Source organism: Opisthorchis viverrini (assembly GCF_000715545.1).
Source record: "Opisthorchis viverrini unplaced genomic scaffold opera_v5_221, whole genome shotgun sequence".
NCBI classification, from domain to species: domain Eukaryota; kingdom Metazoa; phylum Platyhelminthes; class Trematoda; order Opisthorchiida; family Opisthorchiidae; genus Opisthorchis; species Opisthorchis viverrini.
In genome coordinates this window covers 48,832-72,282 of record NW_008751873.1, presented here as the reverse complement: position 1 = coordinate 72,282, position 23,451 = coordinate 48,832, and the positions used below count along the sequence as shown (strand labels likewise).

At 44.5% G+C, this 23,451-nt stretch overlaps 1 protein-coding gene across 1 annotated transcript in view; it reads right to left on the bottom strand.

Moving 5' to 3' along the window:
* T265_08401 (hypothetical protein) overlaps nt 1-23,451 on the bottom strand; it is a gene marked incomplete at both ends in the record, with an annotated part of 71,453 nt that overhangs the window by 18,828 nt on the left and 29,174 nt on the right. The window contains 4 exons of the mRNA XM_009174197.1: nt 4,231-4,392; nt 4,974-5,060; nt 9,574-9,621; nt 12,093-12,440. Coding sequence (XP_009172461.1) covers nt 4,231-4,392; nt 4,974-5,060; nt 9,574-9,621; nt 12,093-12,440 — 645 coding nt within the window. The remainder of the gene's footprint in view (nt 1-4,230; nt 4,393-4,973; nt 5,061-9,573; nt 9,622-12,092; nt 12,441-23,451) is intronic.

Here is a 23,451-nt window from a genome sequence, read left to right as displayed (position 1 = left end):
AACAGTGATGTTATATATATATATATATATATATACGGTGAACACGTAAAATTCACTCAAGAACAAATCTGCTAAAGAAACATTCCAATTGGTGAAGTGAAACGGTGGCCCATTCAGCCCCTCACTGTTTCGCAAACCGCTTGAAGCTTGCCGTATAACTGACGGAAGGCAGAAGTTCGCTGCAAACACTTTTTGGCACTGTACACCGAGGTGAAAGTTCACGAGACGGTTGACAACTCCTGTTGCTGTTATCAGAGAAAATACACTCGTAGGTAATTTACTAGCTCTGTTAAATGACTCGATTCCCCCATGAACCAAAAATTTTCGTTTTATCTTCGAATATAATTCGTGAAAGTATATTGACGGTCTCCATGACGCACCTTTCAAAGTCCACTCTTGGGGTTGGTTTTATTACCCATAGTATGGCGGGTGACGCGACAATACAAAACGCCACGTTGATTCTATTCTCACTTTCACTCCCAAACAAGATTTTCATTTATTCTCCATGTCACCTAAACCCACCGTTCAATGGTTAGGACAGGTTGAACAGAGGAGCAGTAATTCTAGAGGTGTTGATAAAAACGGACTCAGATAGTACATCTGAGTGAATTTTTTACTGAAGGACAACGTGGACTTACCAATACTCAAATCGCTCCAAAACTGTGCCAGATATTTAAAAAGGTAAGTGGGTGAAGAAGCTATTTCATCAATGCTGAAACATCTTCACCAAGGGCGAGCTAATAATAGAGGAATTTTCAAAAGTACACCCTACTGCGCAACCCAAGTTTCTCCCTGTTGTAACAGTCGCAGGTGGAATTTTTTTTCTCGGCTTTCAGAAGTGATCACACATTTTCCCATACTAAAGGGGTTGACCAGCAGACAAAGTCCAGCCAAATCAGTCGCCCAAATTAATATGACAAGCTTTATTTGAGGGTTAAAACTACAGATCACTAAACCCAAGTTGCCCGACCTGTCTGCCACTCATGTCAATTGGCAGTACATGTGCAGCCGCGGTGAACGGACAAGTGTCTTTCACAATGAACGAACGACCAGTTAACAAACCACCTACTCAGCGTAATGCGTAACGTAACAGTCATCGAGACGGCAGTTAAATCGCACGACTAGTTTTTATACAATGACAAGTGCATTCAAACCATGCGACACTTGGTTGACCTCATTCACTCAACCCTCGTCGTACTGCGCAATTCGAATGGCATTCGGTGAAACCTCAGTGAATACAAGGAAGCTGTCGACTCTAACCATGATACTAACCACAATTCAGTCCCGTATTAAATGAATCTGTCCGCCTTCTATGCCCCCCCCCCATAAATATGCACGTTTTATGTAGACGACTGATGAGAGAGGAAGTATTATCCCTCCATTTACGCCTTCTCACCCTCCACGTCAAACACATTTTTCGTTTTTAATGAAGAGACACACTGTTTTTTCCAAAGTCCCTTATCTCACTCAGGCAAAAAGACCGGCAAATGACAAACTTCGAACTTTTTTCGGAGGTTTTTCTCTCTGTGTGTAAACACTAGCTGTATAAGCGTTGCAACAAAGTTGCTCGGATTCTCGGAGGTTAAACCAAGGTGGAGAGTTATTGTAATTGCCCATGCCCCAAAGTAGATAACTTTTCAAGTTTGCCAAAGTCCATGTTAAGAATGCTGAAGTTTTTGATGCATCTCGTTTGACGAAAATCGCAAATAAAGCACAAGGTAAACAAATACATCGTCCAGACAACATCCACCTGGTTATTAGTCTCCTCAACGAATAACCACAGTGCTCGGCGTGATTTTGCCACTAACTGTTCCATGATAAATGTTCTACCTACAGCAAGGCCACGTGAATTCTCCAATTTCATCAACCAACAAACATCCTGGTACACTTGAGCCTTAGAGCTAGACCATAGTTTATAATTTCGTAACGGTCGTTTTTCGATTTCACATTCATACCAAAGTGAATCAGTGCACTGAACTAACTTGTTTATATCATGGATATGAAGCGTGTTGTTGTGTTGTTTACAGTGATACCGTGATAGAAAATCTGTTCCTTATTGGTATGGTAGGTTATCAGAAACGGTAGAACGGAAGTCGTGCCATTGATTTAAGTCCTTAATAGAACTACCATCAAACCACCTAACTTGGTTGTCTTTCACTTCCTGAAGATTCGCACACAAATCAATGCGAAAATTGGAACGAGTAGTTTCTTAACAAGCTTTTCAAGACAAGTATATATGACTTGCCCAACGTCTACCGATAGTCCCCTCACTTAGTAATTCTGTGGGTTTACCTGGTGCTCTTAGAATGTGAGCCAGACTTTGCGAGCGGTTATCCCCTGACCCACTAGAAATAAACAATGAGAGAGGAAAGTAACTGAAAATCATTCTTTAAAAGTAACTACGCAATGCCTCACAAATCCAAAAGGGAAAATTAGGTCAAATTCGGCACACGCAGAAAACCGCCTGAAGGAATCGAAGTCAATATAGATACTACCATTTGCTCACCAGTTAGTGATAACTTTCAAGCGCGGATATTTTCATATCTTTGAGTATACACTGAAACGTCACAAGAGGATAATTAGCTCAGCCCTGTATTGATGCAGGTCCGTTTATAAAGGTTTCCATGGAAATCTGACACTTTGAGTTGAGTTGAGCTTGACAATCGGTTTAGAATTTAATTTTTGGTTTGTTCTGATAGAAGCCAAATTTAATGTAGTAACTTTGAAGCAACTTCTTTGTTCGAATGGTACACTACGACACCATCTCTAGAGTTCTACAGACTATACTGCGCACTCAACGTGGGAAAACTACTGGACAGCAAAATTAGAAGTGCCTAGCTTCCTGCGCTACTCATCTGAGTAGCACTATTTTCAAGGAAGGTTACATAACTGTAGCCTCTGTTGGTAGCGTGAAGATGATGAAGAATTCGTTCTGTAAGTGGAACCAACCTGGACCGGGAAGCCGAGAAGCACCATACAGCTGTTTCACCCTTATTGGGACTCACCAGAAATTCCAGAGCTTCGAACCCGCAACATCCCGGCTAAACTGAACGTTCGGCCACGAGCGGCTAGTCAGCAGTGTAACTGGCTTGCACCTAGACAGAATGTAACACCACCCAACCTTGATTAATAGGATCCACATCATGCAGCCACACGTGACAGCTGGCTTCTCGAATGGCGAGCTCTCAGATGTAAGCTTCACTGAGCTAATTGTAGATTGTTCCAATTGTCTAAGTGCGATCTACTTACACTGCTAACCAGCCCCTTGTGGCCGAACGGCCGAGTGTTAAAATTACTAGCCGAGAATTCGCGGGTTCAAGACTTTGGAATTTCGTGAGGTGCGCACCACTGATGATTACCAGTAAGGGCAAGACCGCTGAAAAGTGCTTCTCGACTTTTCCTGTGAGATTGGCTTCAAGTAAAGAGTAAAATCTCCAAGTAGTTTTTCAAGCCTCCTGACATTACCAGTAAACGCTTGAATTCAGAAAGAAACGAAAAATGAGGTTAAGACAGATGTAGCTCGCTCAATAAGAATTGCAAAATCCAGATGAAAGGATATAAAACCAAATTCACCATAACAGGATTTATTATTTCACCAATGTGCTACTGTACATAGATGAATAGATAGATAGAGAAGCAAATGGATGAAAACCAATAAGTTGCTCATGAAAAGGCATTTCTACACTGCTACCGTTTCCCGAAGGCTTAAAACACACTCAATCTGTAGTACTTCAACTTTATGGACGTTTTCTTAGGGAAAAATAGGTTTTACCTCAGATACCGAAATAAATCTGTCCCCTGTATTCAGTTTCACAGTGTTTGAGATGAATTTACCGTGGCTAAGTTGCCATCTTCAAGAAAGCTTACTATTTCAGAGTGACACCATAATACACTGCAATACGAATATCATTAGGCTTTATCCGTGCTGGCAACCTGTTACCATACTTAGTTCAACCCAACATGGTCTTTATCCATGTGCATTTAAAAACCAACTTTTGGGGGTTGCTTTCCAGGATTGTACACGCAACATTTCCTTTGTGTTATATAAGTAACTGGTGGATTAACTTTAATTTTAGAGCCAATTTAGTGGTGTTCCTGTTACTATCCAAACTTTGGTTGTTCCACCCGAAGCTTCAAAAACGGTCTCAAAATTCTGTAACTACGCGCAGACATCTGGATGGCCAAACAGAAGACTTGTTTGGGTTTCAGATGGAGGATGTGATAACTTACCTTAAGATTTAAGTCCTTGAAATTGTTATCCAACAAACGCAGAGTCAACAAAGGGACGTACACCCCAGCATAGCTTTCTCCAGTGATGTAAAAATCGCGTCCTTTGTACTGTGGGAACCTTTCCATGAAGTTCAGCAGCGCGTGGTAGTTTGTTATTGCAGTCTAGGTTTCGAAAAAATGGAGAGGCTTTTCAATTTACCATCATAAAAATAGTGCAAACGCCATCAAATAAGAGCTTATTAGAAATACATAAAATACGCTCACTCGTAAACCAATCTGGTTTCTACAGTGAACTGAACCAGCAGATCCAGCTGAACCTCTTTTTTAAGATGTTCTTCAACCGATGTGCTGGTAAAAGGTCGCCTCATATTTCAGTTGGCACGACATTCGAGATTCAGGACGTATCACTGATAAGTTTTCAGTACACCCAGGTGTCATCAACGGGAGATTCTGCTGCAATTCACTGAGGCCTCACGTTAAACCCAAACTGGTGTGCATGTGAGTGTTTCGCGAATTGCATCCAGTTCCGGTTTAAGTTGTCGGAAACTCAGAGAGTGCACCTGGCTGGTGAGCTCCAAAAACGACAAAACCAGTTTTCAATCAAATCATTAGCCTTACTAGAAGAATTTTAAAACGGGCTGCATGACTACAAAATCCGAGAGATCACGCATGACAGAAAACAGAATAGAAAGCCAAAGATATCTTAAAACAAGTTGTGAACCATGGAATGTCTGAAAACTTACGAAATCGTCATCAGTAGTCAAATTTCTGTCTTTCACGTAGGAGAACCCGACACCCCCTGGGGACTCCAAATACAGAACATTGGCGAACTGAGAAATCCGGAAAGGATAGGAGGGCGTAATCAAGTGTGTCATTATACATACACCAGTATTTCACTGGTGTTGGTCCATTTTTCATGCTCCCTTCAAAATGGATGCTTGGTGTGTGAAGAGTGACTGTAAACAAAATGTAGCATGTACGGTAACAACTGTCATGCACACTTCATCGTCTACTGAGTCCCAAACTGTAGGTCTGCACGACAGAACAAAGCTTGACCAAAACAAGTATCGCATCTGTTTTTATTAAAAACTTTTTTTTGCAGCAAACCAGAGAAAATTGAAGCAATTACGGGGTACGAGTGAATATAATGAGAGTAAATTACGTCGAAATACCAATCGTTTTCTACAAGCAGTATCCTATGTAGTTTTGATCTCGGTGACAGTACAAGAAATTGTCAATCTGGTTTATTCTATTTCGAACGCAAAATTAACCGTGAACATCTTATAACCACCGCAGGTGTTGAAAACATCTCCGCCCATGTTTCGTTTGGTTTTCACAGAAATTCAGCTGAAGTTCAGAGTGAATTTCCAAATCATTCTGCCGATCATTTCTCGGCATTGTATCAAAATGTTTATCAGTCGTGACACAGCAACCAGACAAACTGGAAGTATATACCTTCTCCTGTTATATCCAGCCCACACTTCGGTGGCACATGTGGATCGAAATTTTTTAACAGCTACCAAATCAGGTTTATAGACCGTTAAATAGACACGACTCAGATAACAGGGATCAAAACACAATACTGACAGGATACGCAAACCCGTGTTCTTTTTCAAGGTTTTCGGGAATTTAGATCATCCTTTCAAAACCCTGAACAGTCCTAGTACCTGTGAACTCACACCGCTAGGGTGACGGAACTGAGAAGCTGCAACAGTCATTCAAAATGTTGACTGTACGCTACCTGAAAACGGTTTTACATAACGACTTCAGGACAGCCAACAGAGGGTATCAGAGTCAACCACACTACGTAAACAGTGTTATTTCGCGGTGTATCGTACAAATTTCCTGTGCTAATGAAGCTGTGCTTTTATTAAGCTACGTACAGCCGAGTCGAAACTGTTTCTTCGAGGAATTCTTCGGCCGCAAACGGTGTAACGTTCGCTTTTCCAAAGTTAAGGTTACCAGAATTTGACAGGAAGAGTTTAGGGAAAACGTCCGCCGAACACAAAAGCTCTCATCTATTAGCGCATTCTACGCTAATGGCACGTGTTCTTTTCCACACTATCTGCACTGTCATTGTTCGTTGAGGGATGAAATATATTGATACACTGGTTATTATAGGAAAACTGCAAACGCAGAGGGAGGTTCTAACCTGACTAGAATTAAGCATGACATCAACATGTACCTAGGGCAAGTAAAGGCTAAATATGGCCGACGACTGTGGAATGTAAATACATCGAAATCGAATGGATTTAAAATATTCTGAAACTGTCAAAAGCCTGCAAAAAACTACCCATATATGCCAAAATGTGAACGTGTATGACTCGGAAGCAGTCTAAATAGTTTGGAATTTGTTCAAGCCATATCAGCTGCCGATAAACCAAGTTAGCGATTCTATTGAAATGGTCAATGTTCTTCATTCTATCCATGTTATTAACAATACCAGTCATTTTTTATTCAATGAATGATACAATTTTCCCTCACTATTTCACCACTTTAAGTGGCAGTAATTCGCTAGAATACGAAACATCGTCACTCTAATTGACAGCATTACTGGTGACCGACATGATCCTGCAGCCGATTAGTTTGCATTTCAAAAAATGTCAATAGAAGCACGGTCTCTCCAAGAAAATCCACCATAGCTTATGTTTTCTCACACGACGTTGAGAATTGTACGCCTCTCAAACTACGATTAACTGTCAGTGTCAACCATGGATCACCCGTGAGAATTCACAGAAAACCCACATGCTTGCAAGGGTGTTACCATTAATGGTCCTTGCATTCACACTAGCCACAGGAATGGCGAACGAATTCTCGTTGATTAGAGTCAAGAAGCTATGCTTTAAAGAGAGCGTATGACCTGATTAACCGGGTCAAATTAGAATGATACTTCAAAACGACCAATGTCCTGGGGGATCATTAGCTGACACTACGAACAGAAGCAAAGCAAAGAGGTAGAAATACAGTGGTCACGGTACACATATAGGTGTGGAGATTTCGTCCTGTAAGTGAAACCAATCTGTGCTGAAAAGCCGAGAAGCACTGTAGAGCTGTTCCATCCTTATTGGGAATCATCAGCAGTGCGCATCTCACGAAACTCCGGAGAGTCTCGAACCCGCAACCTCCTGGCTAGTAGTCTGAACACTTAACCATTCGGCCACGACCGGCTGATCAGCTGATCAGCGGCGTTTCAGCACAAGTTGGCTTCACTTACAGGACGAAATCTCCACAAAAATCCAAAATCTCCTCACAGTACCAACAATCTATAAGTAGCTCACTGGAAGAATAAACTTCACCCGATGAATGAAACTTCCTCTGAGAAGTCGTTGCTCGAGGAGCCAGTCAACCGCGTGATGTGGATCCCGTGATTGAAGAATGAGCGGCGCTGTATCCTGTCTAAGTGAGAGTTAATCACACTGCTGATCAGCCGCTCGTGGCTGAATGGTTAAGTGATCAAAGCCAAGAGGTCGCGGGTTCGAGACTCTCCGGAGTTTCGTGAGATGCGCACTGCTGATGATTCCCATTGAGGATGAAACAGCTGTACAGTGCTTCTTGGCTTTTCAGCACAGATTGGCTTGACTTGCAGGACGAAATCTCCACAAAAAGCTAAAATATCCTCACATTACCAACACGTATAGGTATTTATCCCCTGGCCCATCTGAAATATATTACGGTAGTACTACATAAAACAACCCTCCCAGATCGATGAAGTTTACATCATCAGTTTCAAGAACCAACTGCCCTATCGGACAACTTTTAGAATGTCAAGTCACGTTTATGGCCTCAACAAATAGACCACTAGAAAAAACCACCAAGGATAAACGGCATGCGCAATTAAGTCCAGAAAACTATGCCAGTTGCGAATAACCCTGAAACTGAATCACTGATTGCAACAGATTCACATGAGTATACTCACGTGTACACTCAAGAGTATACTCATATGTTGTAATTTGATAGCGTTATACTCTCCACTCGGAACTCACGTCAAATCAAGAACAGAACTACATTAAAGGATTATATACGAGCACCCATCGTAATTAGGTCAACCCTTGTGATGACATATATTCCCCGTTTGTCTGGCTTAGGCTTAAGAAAACATAGGTGTACGCGAAGGCCTGGCTTTCAACAATGACATGAAAATGACCTTAGCTAGTGGAGCAGCTGACAGTGGACCACCACAGTTCATTAAATGTCACAAGCTTCATTCATAACTACTGAACAGGGAGCGTAATTAAGCGAACTTTGGCGGTCTAACACTGATCTACATCAGCTTTAAGATTAGTGAATTTGGTTGTTCATCGGGTTGGTGTTGATCTGTTCACCGAGTTTGGCAATTAACTTGTGAACGTTTCGTCACTAAACAAGAGGACATGATCAGCGCGCACAGAGTACACCAGAGACTGAATACAAAGACACAATTCTCGCCTTCTCGACCGGCCTATGTTGTTTTACTAACCAAAACTACGTGGAAACATCACAAACGAGAGGTCAAACTGGGTTCCAGGTGAGTCTCCTGCAAAAACCTAATTTGTTTGCAAATGAGCGTATTTTGTTATTTGGATTGTTCACCAAGACTTTTTTCTTCATAAAGAAAACTAGTCATGGTTGGATGCAAACACACATCTCAAAGTGATTATAAAATTTAGAAATAGACGCTTAATCCGAGTTTGTTCTGGAAACATCATATTGTGCTAATAATAGGCCCCGACGTATTTTCACGTTTATCCGTTGTTCAGGATTGATCAAATCAGAGAGAACCCTATAAGTGATATCAACGATCCTGTTGCCTGTCAAACAACATGAGTGCCACTACGGAAACGAACATCTTTCCATGAACCATGTATTGTGTTGTATTTGGCTCTTTGAATTGTTTCACTTTGTTTACGTCATTGAGAAAATGACTTCCGTCAAAATACTCCCTTTGAGGAGGCTCATTTTGGAGATTGAATCTTCATGATACTGACATCGTCATGAACACTCTGAGTTAAAGCAGCAACAAACCCAGCATAAAAATCTACTTAACATTAGAGTTTAGTCTATGCACCTTCGTTTTATTAGGTATATGTCTAACCATTTTAAATTGTGAATACCTCTGTAGTACAATCAAAAACCCCACAACCTCCGAGTTCACAACGAACAGAAAGCAGCATATTGTGAGTAGATATATTGACGCAAAACTTTTAGGGTTTTGAGCATTCTAATCTTTGGCCGGATATAAACCCACACTGTTTACTAGCGGTTGAAACTGCTTGCCAGTATATGACCCCAGGTAAAAAATGACGTGGTCAATATAATCCACATACGCGTAGACGGACTTAACACATAAATCTAACAGCGACTTACTCGGTTCCATGAGTATGGATTGTTTTCCAGAACCCCTTGTTTTCTTACCTTAAAAGGGAATGAAGTAAAAGTAAAAAATCAAATTTAACGTAAGCAATTTACCAGTCCTTTCCGAAAATAGATGTCAGGAAACTCATGATCGTAGCAGGTGTAAGATTCAAAAGACATAACAAGACGTTTCGGTTAAAGGAGGCCTATCAGAAGGGATTGGGAAGCTGCGATCACGTCGGGTTTTATGACGTCATCGCCACTTATAAGACCCATATGGTAACAAACAAGTGACAAGTGTTGCGAAATTACCAGAAAATCAGAAGCTTACAACAGGTTATGACAGCTGAGAACACAAAATTACAGCAAGTTATCAGTAATTGGAGTGATAGAATACGTCCACGCTATTCAGCAGGTGGTACATAAGTGCTTCAATAAGCGCACGCTGCTGATGCGTCCAATAAGAGATGAAACAGACGTACATTGCTTCCTGGCTTATCAGAATAGAACAATAGCTCAAACAAAGGTGTTCAGAGTGTTTCGTGTCGCCTATATTCCGTAAATCACGAATGCATAACCTGAAAACTGTGTCGGATATTGCACGAGAACAAAAGTTTTGCGTCCAAAGCGACAGGACAGAGAAACTACCTAAAGTTTGGTAGCACGTTTCACAATGAAAAATGCGCGTCAAAAATAAGTACAATATTCTCTCTGTTCATGTACTTCAACATAGATTGAAACGATCTTTTCGCACGATGAGTCCGACGAAACGGGTAAAACCAACCAAAAACTCGTGAATTTACAATTTACCCTGTTGTTTTTATACTCAAAGAAATAGAGTTTGTTGGTGTCCAACCCCACTGATTAAACTTAATGGATTTGAAAATCCGATAAAAAACCACAAACTCACAGTAAACCAAAGAGTTTTACATGTTACCACGAATGAAAGCCACATTTCTGTGCTTCTTCCAACAGGCACCTAAATTAAATGGAGCGCAGGAAAAACTTACTTCAAACTTACTGAACATTTTGTTGTTTATTTTACAAGCTCTGTAACAGGCTGAAAGAATTCGGCTAAATATGATTAATGAACACCGACATAAACGGCGAGTGGGGATAGAGATCGGATGTTACTACTTTAGTACCACGATTCTCTTACGAAAGCATCCCAGATAATATATCTCGAATCAGAGGAGCCACCTTGAAACTACTCTAGATACCTACCGTGACACCAGACATATGGACCAAATCACCCCAATGCTTTGTGTAAAAAATGCTCTCATGGTTGTATGCTTGTATGGTTTGCCCAAGTCAGTTTTCTAGACAATACGCTCGCAGTACGCCGGTACTTCAGGATCATCCCTTCACTCATGATGAATGATCCGTACTCAGCCCTGGGTGGGAATTAAACGTATTGCCATCAAGCGCGTTTGACTTGATATCATGTTTCACAAGTCTCGGAAGTTTCCCCAACAACTACGATTTATTTGCAGTTCCTACGCCCCATCACCTCATCAAACTACTGAATTTGCTTCAGCTATTCAGTTATCAACCATGTATCAAAGTACCAAAGGTCACCAAACATTTGGTAGTCTTAAAACGGGTCTCCTTCTAGAAAGACGGCTGTTACCAGACGTAACTAAGTTAACTGCTAAGGGCTATGAAGCCACGGATTGACAGTCCCTGGGCAGTCTTGACTGGACACATGAATGCACGAAGAGGAGTCTGTGAGGGTAATGGTCCTCTTGCATATAAAACACAGCTCAACTGGGGCGAACTATGCACTGAGCCAGTTGGCCTAGCGAGGGAGTTATCTTCCTGAAAATCATGTCGTACCTCTGTATTATTGATCCTAGCTTCCAAGCAGACCCAAGCGACGTCTCGGATACATCGACACAGTTTTCGAAGATAAACCAACTCTAGCCCTAATACCTTCGCGCGTTTGAAAACAAAAAAATAACTAATCTAGCGAGGCTTGAAGAAACTCACTAAATTTCCAAGGGTGACCAATACACCTAAAATATAACCGAGGCACAACACAACCCCGATGGCCAATACTAAACATATCTGTGACAATAATCTCGTGCGCCAGGAATATCGCTCAAGGCATGGAATCCTAGGCTCAGAAATGTACATAGCGAAGAAAGCTACTACAGGACGTAACTTTCCAATGATAACAGCATATACAAACGAAACACTATACAGAGGTGTGCTGATAGGCAAGCGGATAAACACCCGAAAAGTACTTATCGAAGTCAACCTAGATGTACGGGGTAGACGCGATATTCGTTTCAGTCCAAATGCATGAAATATAAAGTTTTACACAAACATCCTAAATCTGTGAACCAAGCCATGCGCCGAATGTCCAGGAGCGTGCTACCAAACACCGTGATGGTGATCGAGCAGCCCCAGCGGCCTAATTGTGTGAAAGAAAACTAATAGAGCTATTATCCTGTTTTGGAATTTACGACAGGCCAAACATCTTTCCTATAAGACTTTCAACGAAATTATGGAGTGAAAATGTCACTCACAGTAAACGGGCCATTTTCCGTCATAAGCCCGCCGAGAGATGAGCAGCCTGGGCCTCCATTCAGCCACAAGAGTAAAGGTTTTTCGTCAGGAGCCTGGGTAGCTTCAACCAGCCAGTAGTGAAGCTGAATGTTGTCAGTTTCACCACTCAGATACCCAGAATATTGTTTGAAACTTGGCTGCTCGCTTAAGCCAGGGAGGTATGTGATCGCGTCCCTTTGTGCGGCTTCCGTAATTTCCGTGCACGAATCGATTCCACGCACTGTGCTCACGAATCCATACAAGACTAACAAAATTAGAAAAAACATTTGAAGAAGAAAGCGACAGCACTCAAGTTTCATATTGGCTGACTGCGTTCAACCTTCAGCAATACCTCGGAAAAACAAAGCCTACCTTCACAATCGGGTATAAAAACAGAACGGTTCACTAAAAAGTATACAACCAAGGCAATCGAGGTAGTTTCCGTATCTCCGCCAGAAGACTCTTCTATGAACAGAAATCTATCCAAGGATGTGTCGGAAAAATCCAACACGGTAGATGGTATATTCACGGATTCACGGATTCACGGATTTACGGATTGATACTAAGGACCGAGGCTTTTGCTCAAGATTCCCAGGACGGCTTCGTTCTTGTCTGTCAGTGGCTGTCGTTGACCTGAAAGGCGCCCAGGACGGCTTCTTGTCTGTCAGTGGCTGTCGTTGACCTGAAAGGCGAAGTGAAAAAAGGGTGTAGCACTGCTCTTTATGTTCTCAGCGAGGGGCAGTATTCTTGCCAGCGCGAGGATTCGCATAAATAACAGTGATTTAAACTGGGTTCTAGAAGGAGCGTGAACAACCGTCTGAGTAAGGTCATTCCATGCAGCTACTACCCGAAATGAGAAAAATTTCGTCTAATGCATGTGTGTGCTCTGAGCTTGAAACTTTTCTCACTATGTCCCCGCCGGTGTTTGTTGGGTCAACGGTAAAAAACCTGTTTGCCAAGCTTTGTTCAAACAGGGCATAAGAATTAGGTCCCCTCGGAGGCGACGGTACTCTAGGGGAAAGAGATCAAGCATCGCGAGACGCGTTTCGTAGTCCACGGATTTGAGGCGGGCAACCATTCTCGTGGCGGCCCGCTGGACACGCTCAAAGAGGGTGACGTCTTTCATGCGTCCTGAGTAGACAACTTGGTTGGCGTACTCCAGGAGCGGTCTGACGTAGGCCCCATAGAGTATTTGGAAGTCCATGCGAGTAATACGGGAGAAGGTGCGCCGGATCATCCGTAAAATGGCAGAGGCCTTTTGGGCCGGTTTCTCATGATGCAGTGAGAAGGACAAGTTTGAGGAGACCCAAATGCCAAATCCTTTTTGGCATCTATCCACATGACGTTTTCTGTTCTTCTTTCACCATGCATAACAAAGGCATTCGCTGTATCCCCTCCAAACGACATATGGATGGACTTTTCGTCATTCAGAGGAAGGTGCCAGTCCAACGACCACTGCTTCGCAGCGCCCACATCCATTTGGAGGGCACTGGCATTGGAACTCCAGGATTTCAAGTCGCCGCAAAAAGTAGACGTGGACTCGCAAGAACCTCTGGGAGGTCGTTGACGTAGAACGGAAACAGGAGTGGTCCCAAGACGGAGCCTTGAGGAACTCCAATGGAGACCGGCGCTGGAGAGGAGTAGGTCGAGCCTATTCTCACTCGGAATGATCTGTCTGATCTGTCGCCTTAATCCAGCGAAGGATTTTCCTATGAATCACTTAACTTTTGGTTCAGTCGGCTTCTCTCAACGTACAGGCAGAGAAGAAATGACGTTGACTGCAGTTGTGTTCGTCTATGCATTCCGCCCTCAGTTGTGTGCTTTCATTGCGAGCCGATCCGAACACGTCCCACCGACAAACATTTTTCCCATGTTTTTTGTGAAACAGGCGCATATTAATCTATTCACGTAAGCATGCACTGCGGACTCATGGTCCCAAGACATCCATCGATTAGTATCTAATTTTAAAGGTAGCCAAGGGTATCGGGAGGGACTGAGTGGAAGGCGCAGTACGTCAGTTATCGGTTTCGCATTTCGGTAACGGCTTCTTTCACCGTCTTAACAATTCATTGAGTTAACACTTTCCATTTGGCTAAAAAATTTTACACACAAGCATCACTTGTCCATGAGAAACCTTTCGTCAGGTTACACTTTCTTTCCACTGCATAGCCACTTACTGACAAACACTAGCCAGGTCATAACAGGCTGAGTTGTGCTAAAACCTCTGTTAAAAATGACAGATGGTGGTATAAGTGTCAGCCAATTGTAAAACAAAGAATGAAATGCCACGCTTGTCCGGCTCACTGGTATTTCAAGAGTTTCAAAACGGTTTTCAGGAATTGTCAGATGAGTCGAATTTTTATTTTTCCTTGTCCTTCGTCTGCGCCAGTTGCCTGTAACTCGGGGCCGTTATGCCCTCCGCGGCTAACTGGACACCCACCGGCAACGAAACAAAATCCACATTTTCAAGTCGGGAGTGTGAGTGCAAAAGATCCCATTCATTCAAAAATGTGAACGGTAGACTGGTGGTTTTTCAAAAGACCTGTGGACGCAGGCTGGAGGAACAAAATTGCCTGGATGGTGATGGCTTATGAACTCCACCGTCGGGAAGAATTGGGTGCACTCTCTATCTCTTGTTCTATGGCCTCCAATCTAGCAAACTGAATCAGCAACTAAGATAGCCAGGGCCTTGCTGGTAAACTCATGTAAAAAAAACTAGACAGGTTGCCCTGCCTCTCGTTTTATTTAACTGTGGTATCAGCAAACTTAGCGAAGTATCGATCACTACTGCTCATAACTGGACTGTAAAGGAGTTTGTATAAGAGTTATAGACTACTTATAAGGCCGCTGAAAATTCTTCGACAATCCGCGACCAGTTCCCTCCTATTAGGGCCAGTCAGGTAAGCGTTTCCTGCAAACTTATGTTCTACTTGAATGACAATGGGATTGATTCTGAAAAATACACTCCGTTGCTAACTAATGCATCATAAACGAGAGATCTAGCTGGGTTCCAGGCGAGTCACCCGGAAAACCACATTTACTTGCAGATTAGTGTATTTATTGAATACGAACCTCTTGGTGCAGAATGGATAGAGGAATTTCTCTGCTTTTTTGTCCACCGCATTTGGACCGTGCCAGTTCATGCTTTAGCCTATTTTCCGACCATTAGTGTGGACGCCCCGATTCCGTGCGTCCTTGAGGACTCATCTGCTAGTAATAATTGTATCCCTCTAATCAACACCCGCTATCGTTCAGCTAAATTTCACCACACTCTCGTTCTCTACCCCATTGCTTGTACGACCTTCGTATACATCACTGTGATGTGGCTCTCTCCTAGCACGCCCAATGCTCTTACCTCCCTTCGGGGATACGCCAACTTCTGTTCCCAATCGTTCTCAACGCCACGGTGGTGGCTGCCTTATATGCTCTGAAACTGACGTGAACGTCCCGCTATTGGTGATGAACTACCGACTCTGGCTTTATGCATGTGAAACTAATCCGCCGTTCATCCTCGGATTCTCATACATGCACCCTCTACACTCCAGTATCTTGATTAACTGAATATGCACGCTCCTTCATCACACTAAGGCTCTATCTCATCCAAACAAATTAATCGTTGGTTATCTCAACCTTCTTGAGACCATCTGGTCTCAACAAAATTCCCCTCTGCACTTTTTGCCTCCGCTTGTCCATCTTGATGTCGAAAGCTTATCCAAGGTTGCACGGTATCAAATGCGTGGTCTCTAAGCCCCGGGCGTTGCACGTGTTGACGGTTATCTATGTCCCACCACCGCAGTTTGTCCGGAGTTCCACGATAACGCCCATCCTTTTGTCACTTGCAGCTGGAATAGTACTCAGTCTCCTCCTAACCCTCTCCCTTGAGCTAATTCATCCTTTTCCTTGGCACCCTTAGATCCTTTGTGATCTTACGCCACAAAATCCGAGAAGCGTAAAGCATGGCCGACGTTTTTACGCCAACGTGCTATCATCACTATGTCTAAATGCTCCAACAAGAGCCTCTTATGCTTCTGGTTGTCGTTCGGCCAGAGGATAAACCACACTTAGCCATAATATTAGGAAGGATCGTAAGCCCTCCCGTGGATCCTAAGAAGTTTTTTCTGCTAATACGTATTACCAAACTTATGCCTAATTCTAGCACTGACAAATGAGCCCTTTAGAATCACGAGGAATACACCGTCGTAGCACATTGTCTTCAATCCAAATGCTGGCACACATTTGTCAGAGGCGTTTCCCATATGAATTCTTTATCCTTCTAGTCATCTAACTCCTGCCTTCCTTTTGCCGTCCCAAAATTCCAAGCACTCCCTTATCAACTCCGGTTTCCTACTGGGAGGCTTGTTCTTAGTGGATTCTCCGTTAACTCTATTCCCGAAGTGAGAGAACTAGGCGTCAAGTTTTCCCGTGCACTTAGTATTTCTCGCATGCATGGCACTAAGTGGCTAGAGCCCTTTCGTTCGCCGATCCTTCCAAAGTAAATCATGTTTAATTGCAATTTTTAAGTAGTTTGTGAGGTCCATTCTTGAATCAAGCGATGAATTCGCCACACGGTCTTCGCAAACATGCTGGGCTGCTGTTTAAAATGTGCAGCGCTCGTCTACTAGTCCTTGCTTTCCGCACCATCCACACTGCTATATCATCTTCGCCGATTGTCTCTTGGGCTGGGCTATTTTGGTGTGAGATTCCAGCCGATTTTCGCGCCACGGCTCAGATTGGAAACTCTCTTGAATAAAGGCCCTAAGCCTTTCAAATTTCCATTCTCCTCGCAGCTGTCCTGTTGCCTTGTCCTAGCTTGTACTCTTACCGGGTTGAATCGTCTAAGGTGGACCTACAAGTGAGACAACTATCCACTCAAAAATTCGGTTTATAAATCACCCTATTACCCACCTACTGGACGGACCTTCACTTTTTGGACCTAATTAGGCGCCTACTTTCTGCACCGCAGTTGTTGCAGGGAGTGTCTAGAGCCCGCCGTCGTAATCGTTTTCACGCCCATCGCCGTTGACTTCTTTGTATTTCCTTGCCTGAGGCCGAAAGCTTCTGCGCCCAGCCAACTTACTGCTAGTCCATCCAAGCCTGGCAGCGCACGGAGGCAAGTCGCCCCTAGTAACCGAGCATCACATCGTTTGGACGGGTAGCACGTTCGGAAAACGGACTAAACAGAGGCATGCTATGATTGGTCAGCATATCAGCCAATCCGGGTCGGACATCTTTGACTCGACACTTCTCGCCACCTCACGGAGATTCTGCCACAATCTTGTGGAACCCTCTTTGGCTACTCTCTAAATACAGTTGTGATAATTTCCCTGTCTCCATGAAGGGCTGTGTTGAGCTACCGTGCCCTTTGATACACATTAGTGGGTGGAGTAGTAAGCAGAGGAGACTAACACAAAGGTGCACAATCGTTAACAACTCACAAAAGGCCCCTGAATAACTCCGTCAGCTCCACCTAATATCTGGTGCACTGTTTCTACTAGATTTGGCAGACCTCACCCAAACCGACGACATGTTTCCTCACTGTTCAGAACAATCCCGCGTCCTCTGATCACGCAGAGCGCTCGCACATCATAGAAAGGGTCTGAATATGCGCAGCGAAGGAAATACTTGTTTGGTCCCGCGGTTCGCTCATTCACACTTGCACATAACAATGTGATGCCCTCTGCTTGATTTGGCGGTTCACACCAATGCTTCATGGTCATTCATCATCGTCGTTCACGGGTTCTCAACATCTCCATTATACTCTCATGGCCCAAGAGTAGCTACAGTTTCACTTGCTTCCTGGACGTGCCTCTTTCAGTGGCTGTTACAATTGAATGAGCCATTTTACTGGACTGGCTTTCCCCCGACTGTATATAATATCTTGTATCTTGGGTCACTTACAAATGCACAAACCTTAATCATGACTGTTTGGCAACTCTTCACCCCGGAGATCTAGTGAAAGGATGAAGGCTTTGGCTGCGGAGTTATTTATTAGAAAATGCTAACTGACCCGTTACAGACTATTGGACGGGGAAGCGAAACTCTCATTTGCATCTTATTACAAAAACTGGACATCCATCTTCTCCTGAACTCTTCTTGAACTTTCCTGGATATGCGTTTACTCTAATCATGTATTGCTTAATTCCGAGCAAACGCTACAAGGCGACTCCACAACTTCCGCAACAGATCTCCCTTTTCAAGTGACGCGAAGCGAATTTACAAGAACAACACATACTATCTGCATGCCCATCCATCAGTATTATCACCGTTACACTGGTAGCGTGCATGAGTGATGAAAACCTCACATAGTGGACGGGTGCTAACTGCAAAGAGGATCATCCAATTACATTGCACTACGGTGCGCTCGTATACTCGCCACCCCCCGAAAGCATAGATGTGTCGCCGATCACTGGTGGCTTCGATTCTGGCATTCAATCCATGAATACCATAAAAGAGCACCGTTGTCTGCAGGTGGATCGGACTTGTGCCAGTCGTCACTTTTCTGGGAACATCAAGGAATGCAAAGGAATGACAACTTTGTTTTTTTAAGTTAAAAAATATATGCGTGGGGTAGCCTTGGGGTACTGTGTGAAACTCACGGCTAACATGAACCTGCATGGAGTTGCCACCTTTGTTTTGATTGGGTTGCACCACCCCAAATCCACTTTTTAATCCAGATGTAACACGCGCTGTTCTCTGTAAATTCCTCACTATTTCCATTAATAACAGCAGTCACATCTAGAAATTAATGGCTGATTTTACAAAGCACCGTTAATTTTTGGGGCTAACAGCAATGACCCGGTGGCTGATGACACATACACTCACCCCTCTGTAACGTTGATTTGGTAGATTCCGACTAAACTACGGTTCTTATACATCATTCCGGAAGCTACTGCCCAACCGCTTATTATTTGTCTGCTGTCCCTGTTCACATTCCCACCTTTTGCACAACGGAAATCCTATGAATGGATTCTTTGGCCGAGCCAAACCTGCCGCCAAAGCGAGGCCCTTCTCTGGCTCAGCTAGACTTGATTTCTCGGTCAACCAAAACATCCACCCTTTCCCGGGTTCATTTAGCACGTCACACCCTTTCAAGCTTCCTCTATTGGACACCGTATTTTCTGATGCTTCCTGGCACTCACCAGGCGCTACGGCTCCCATTCCATTTCCTCCTCATACCCCCTCTTCCCAAGCTTCAACCTTCGGCTGTAGGTGCCCCAACGTACCATACGACCGTTATTTATCCAATCTGGCTGTTCTCCCGCCTACAAACAATGTTCCTCCACCCAAATGGAAATCATCCGTGACACTGCATCTCTTCGTCTAACCCAGATCCGGTTGCCACTGAAAAGTGACGATTCTCCGATCGTGGCAACCTTGACGACCGTTACGGCCTATCCAGAAACCAAGGTTTGTCAGTGCAATGATGGTATGCCACTGCTATATCCAGTTTTACAGCATTCCCGCAACTATTTTCTCTAAAATCCCGAAAAGAACCTCTTTTTCACGTGCGCCTATAATTGCAAGTACTAACGAATATTTCACCTGGCCCCAACCACCTTTGAGACGAGTTCGTTCTAACCCATCTGAACCTTCCGTTCGAATCTAACCTACCTGCTTTTATGCTACAATATCGGTTTGCATCCTTCATAAATTTACTTTCATTTACGATGTTCGTTTGACCCTGGGAATTGACACTATTTCTTCATTTAAGCGACCCCTAACGCCTGCCTTCTCCACAACAGAGACATCAGTGAGCCTGCCTGATTCCAATTGAAACCGCATTTTTGAGGCAAAACTGGTCAATTGACCCCCATTTGTAGATCCTCTATATCCATTTCCCATTCCCGTCCCCACAACCACTATGACGTTACGCGTAATAAGCATGCCCCGCAGGTTGTAACTTCTTCCCAGTTTTGTTGTAGTCTGCTGCGTTCGGGTTGGAACTATCCGATCATATCCCAGTTAGCACGTTTTCTGGAAGTTGGCAAATAAACTTATTACTGTTGTTCATGACGCAAAGCGTCCTGTACAAGGAGCTGGTACATAGGCGTTTTACTGCCAGGACACCAGTAATGATGAACCACATCTCAGGATAATTGAACCATACCCTGGACTACCTGCGCCCCCCATGGGGCGTGCTAGTTTCTTATGCTCTGTTTGTACCTAGTGTGGCCAACAGATTTTACACCGTCTTTAGCATTTCTGAATGCTTTTTATGCGAGTCTTGCCGGGCTGCGAAGAAAGTCATATAGCAGTCTGACGCGGTAATAAAGACCGCCAAAGCGTCTCTAATGGACAGGCGCTTAAGGGAGAGCAGATGATAAACTGGGGGTCATCCGCCGGAAAAATCACTCTAACGAACCTGGCACAGTCGTTTCTTAGTAGTGCCCTAAATAAGCCTGATCACCAGTCGCTTCACGCAGAATCGTTAGGCCAGAAGAGAAGCAAGCGAACACTTGGGCCTTTTGTCATTCTTTCCATTCCATCTGCCGTGCACAAGATCCTGGAGCAGGGTGGCAGCACACAATAGGACTACCCACTGACCAGGCGTCCATCTGAGGATCACCCTCTGGAGGCGCGAAAGCTGAGCAAGAGTAGAAGCGCAAGCAGACTTCCGCTTGGCGTTAATTCAGTAGATCCTAAACTCCCGGCCAGGCCGACTGTGGTCATAGCCCATTATGCTCCGGAAAGCATGCCGACGCAACCGGCCGCGTCTCCGGCAGCATTTTTTATTCGACCACCAACGAACCCTCCTCCACCAAAGGCAGTGATGCAAGCACCGCCCAAAGTACGTAGACCTATCAACGCTTATCTCCGTAACAGACGACAAAGGTGCAACCATGAAATCCGCACCAAAGCCAAAGCCTCTGAACTGGAGTGGGTCAGATGTGTGCGGAAAAGAAGCGGAGCCAATCTGCAGCCACACTCCTTCAAAAGCAGCCCTCTGCTTGTGACCACTGTCTCCAAAGACCCCGACAACCAAAGCCACAAACGCGACTACAGCCAACCGGAAGATCTCTCGTACATCCAGTTGGCCACGGTGCTCGCCGGCGGATCGGGCGTCCACGCAACCATGAAAGAAAAGCGACTGCAGCCAAAGAAAGCATATAAGATTCGCCAGATTAGAAGACTACTGCCTGGCTTCAAGGTCCAGTCCTCAGCAAAAATGAGCCTCATTGGAAGGTCACCAAAAGCATTTCGGCAGATAGAAGACTACTGCCTGGCTTCAAGGTCCAGTCCTCAGCAAAAATGAGCCTCATTGGAAGGTCACCAAAAGCATTACTTCTTGGTGAGGCCACTCAGCGCCCAAGGTCTCACAGAGACGCCTTTCCGGTCAAACCGCACCTAAACAACCAAGAATCCGGGAAGGCAAAATTTGCCGCAAATGTTCGATCGACAGCGAATCTGGTCACCAGAAAGGCGGTGCTGAAAGAGCTTAAAGCGGCAATGGTAGAACTTTTCGCCCCTGGGGAAAAAATCCATCCCTCAGGGCTAAAAGACCCAAGCTAACCGGGCTCCCGTTGGGAGAAAAAACATCGCAAGCAAAAAGCACCCCAGAAACCACCAAGAGAGGAAGCAGATGATAATGACCCAGAGGCACGTTTGGAGCCTTGGACTCTAACCCGGTGCACAACTACTAAGTCCGATAACCTACCTGGTCACTCAACATTCGCCTCCTCTGCCTCGGGGGCGGCAGACAGTGTTGGAATCCTTGTCCACAACCTGCTTCAGGTTTTCCACAAATTCGGTGATGATAAACAGTCAGCTTACTTTGAACAGCCGTCCATAACCGCACTGAAAGAGGCGTGGCTCGAACCAAATGTCTCTGACGCGGAGGTCTCGATAGGCGGTCACTATTTTTCGAGCTGTCTCAAAACGAGGGAGGGCTGGTGGGGTTGCTCTGTACTAACATGCGGCCCTACCAATCCCGATTATCCTCTCTGGTACCACTACTGCACCTTTTTTCGATGCAATGTAGGTCCAAATCCTGCTGCGTTAGTCCGATTCTCTCCTTTTCGGTGTGGTCTACCGTAGACTTTCGAGTCCCCCTGAAGATGACCAAGTCCTCGCACAAACGCTTGAGAAACTCTCCTCCAACTACAACTTTACTCATCTCCTGCTGGTGGGTGATTTGAGCGCCCCAAATGACTCCTGAATGGAGCTCCAGCGCGTTGAATCAGACGGAATTTTTGCAGCGGCGCTGATTGAAGTCGTACAACAGAGCGCTTGGGCTCAACATGTCGTTGCACTCACCAGATACTTCGCAGGTCAACTACCATCCCCGCCGGATTTGGTCATCAATGGCGAAAGACACTTCGTTGGTCAGGAAACAATTAACGCTCCACTACAACATAGCGACCACTTTGTGCTGACCTTGGATTTCACCTGCTACTGGGCCAGAAATCCCGAACCTAAAACGTGGTTTGGAAACTTATGTCGTGCAGACTCCTCAGCAGTGCGCATCTTTCTTGAGCAAGTTAAATTGGGACCAGTCTCAGTGGAAGAATTATGTAGGACCAGTGTCTCGAAACTTCACGTGACTGACGCGACGTTCGTCCCAAAAACACCAGCACGCACTCGGATGAACCGCAGGCTGCTAAAAAGGATTCGGCGACTTCTGGAAAAAAGATCCCAACTCTTTTTCAAAAAGTTGACCACAGGGGATACAGAAGATTAGTTGGCATTTCGTAAAATGCGGATCGGCTATAAATCGGAAATCCGCCAAAGGAACATACGTAAACATGCCAACATTCTGGACCTCGCTCGAAAAAACAAAGACGTACTGTTCAAGTACATGAGACATCGCCGCAGAAACAAGCCATCTCCTTGAGGGACAGAAACGGAGAACCGACAAATGACCCAGCAGTGGTATCTGAGGCTTACAGAGAACACTATGCGTGTCTGTACTCAGCACCAGCATCCACTTTACATCCACTCTTGACAGTGTTTAACTACCAACGGCCTCTAACAAACTTACCCTTCACGGTGGATAGCATTCGTCAACTCTTGCACAAGCTCAACATTCTCTGGGTGTTGGGCTCCGACGAGGTCCATCCAAGGATCCTGAAGAAATCGTCTTCTACACTGGCAAGTAATTTTTACCTGGTGTTTCATCAGTCGCTTGGCGAAGGTCGCCTTCCCTCAGCTTGGAAGGAAGCGATTGTCACGCCAATATACAAAACTGGTGACCGACTATCGCCTGGCAGCCACAGGCCTATAAGCCTCACTAGCGTGCCGTGCAGGTTGAGGGAACGGATTTTGGAGCGAGCTATCCTAGACCACCTTATTTCCAGCAACCTGATATCTCCAACTGAAGACGGATTTCTCCCGAACCAACCG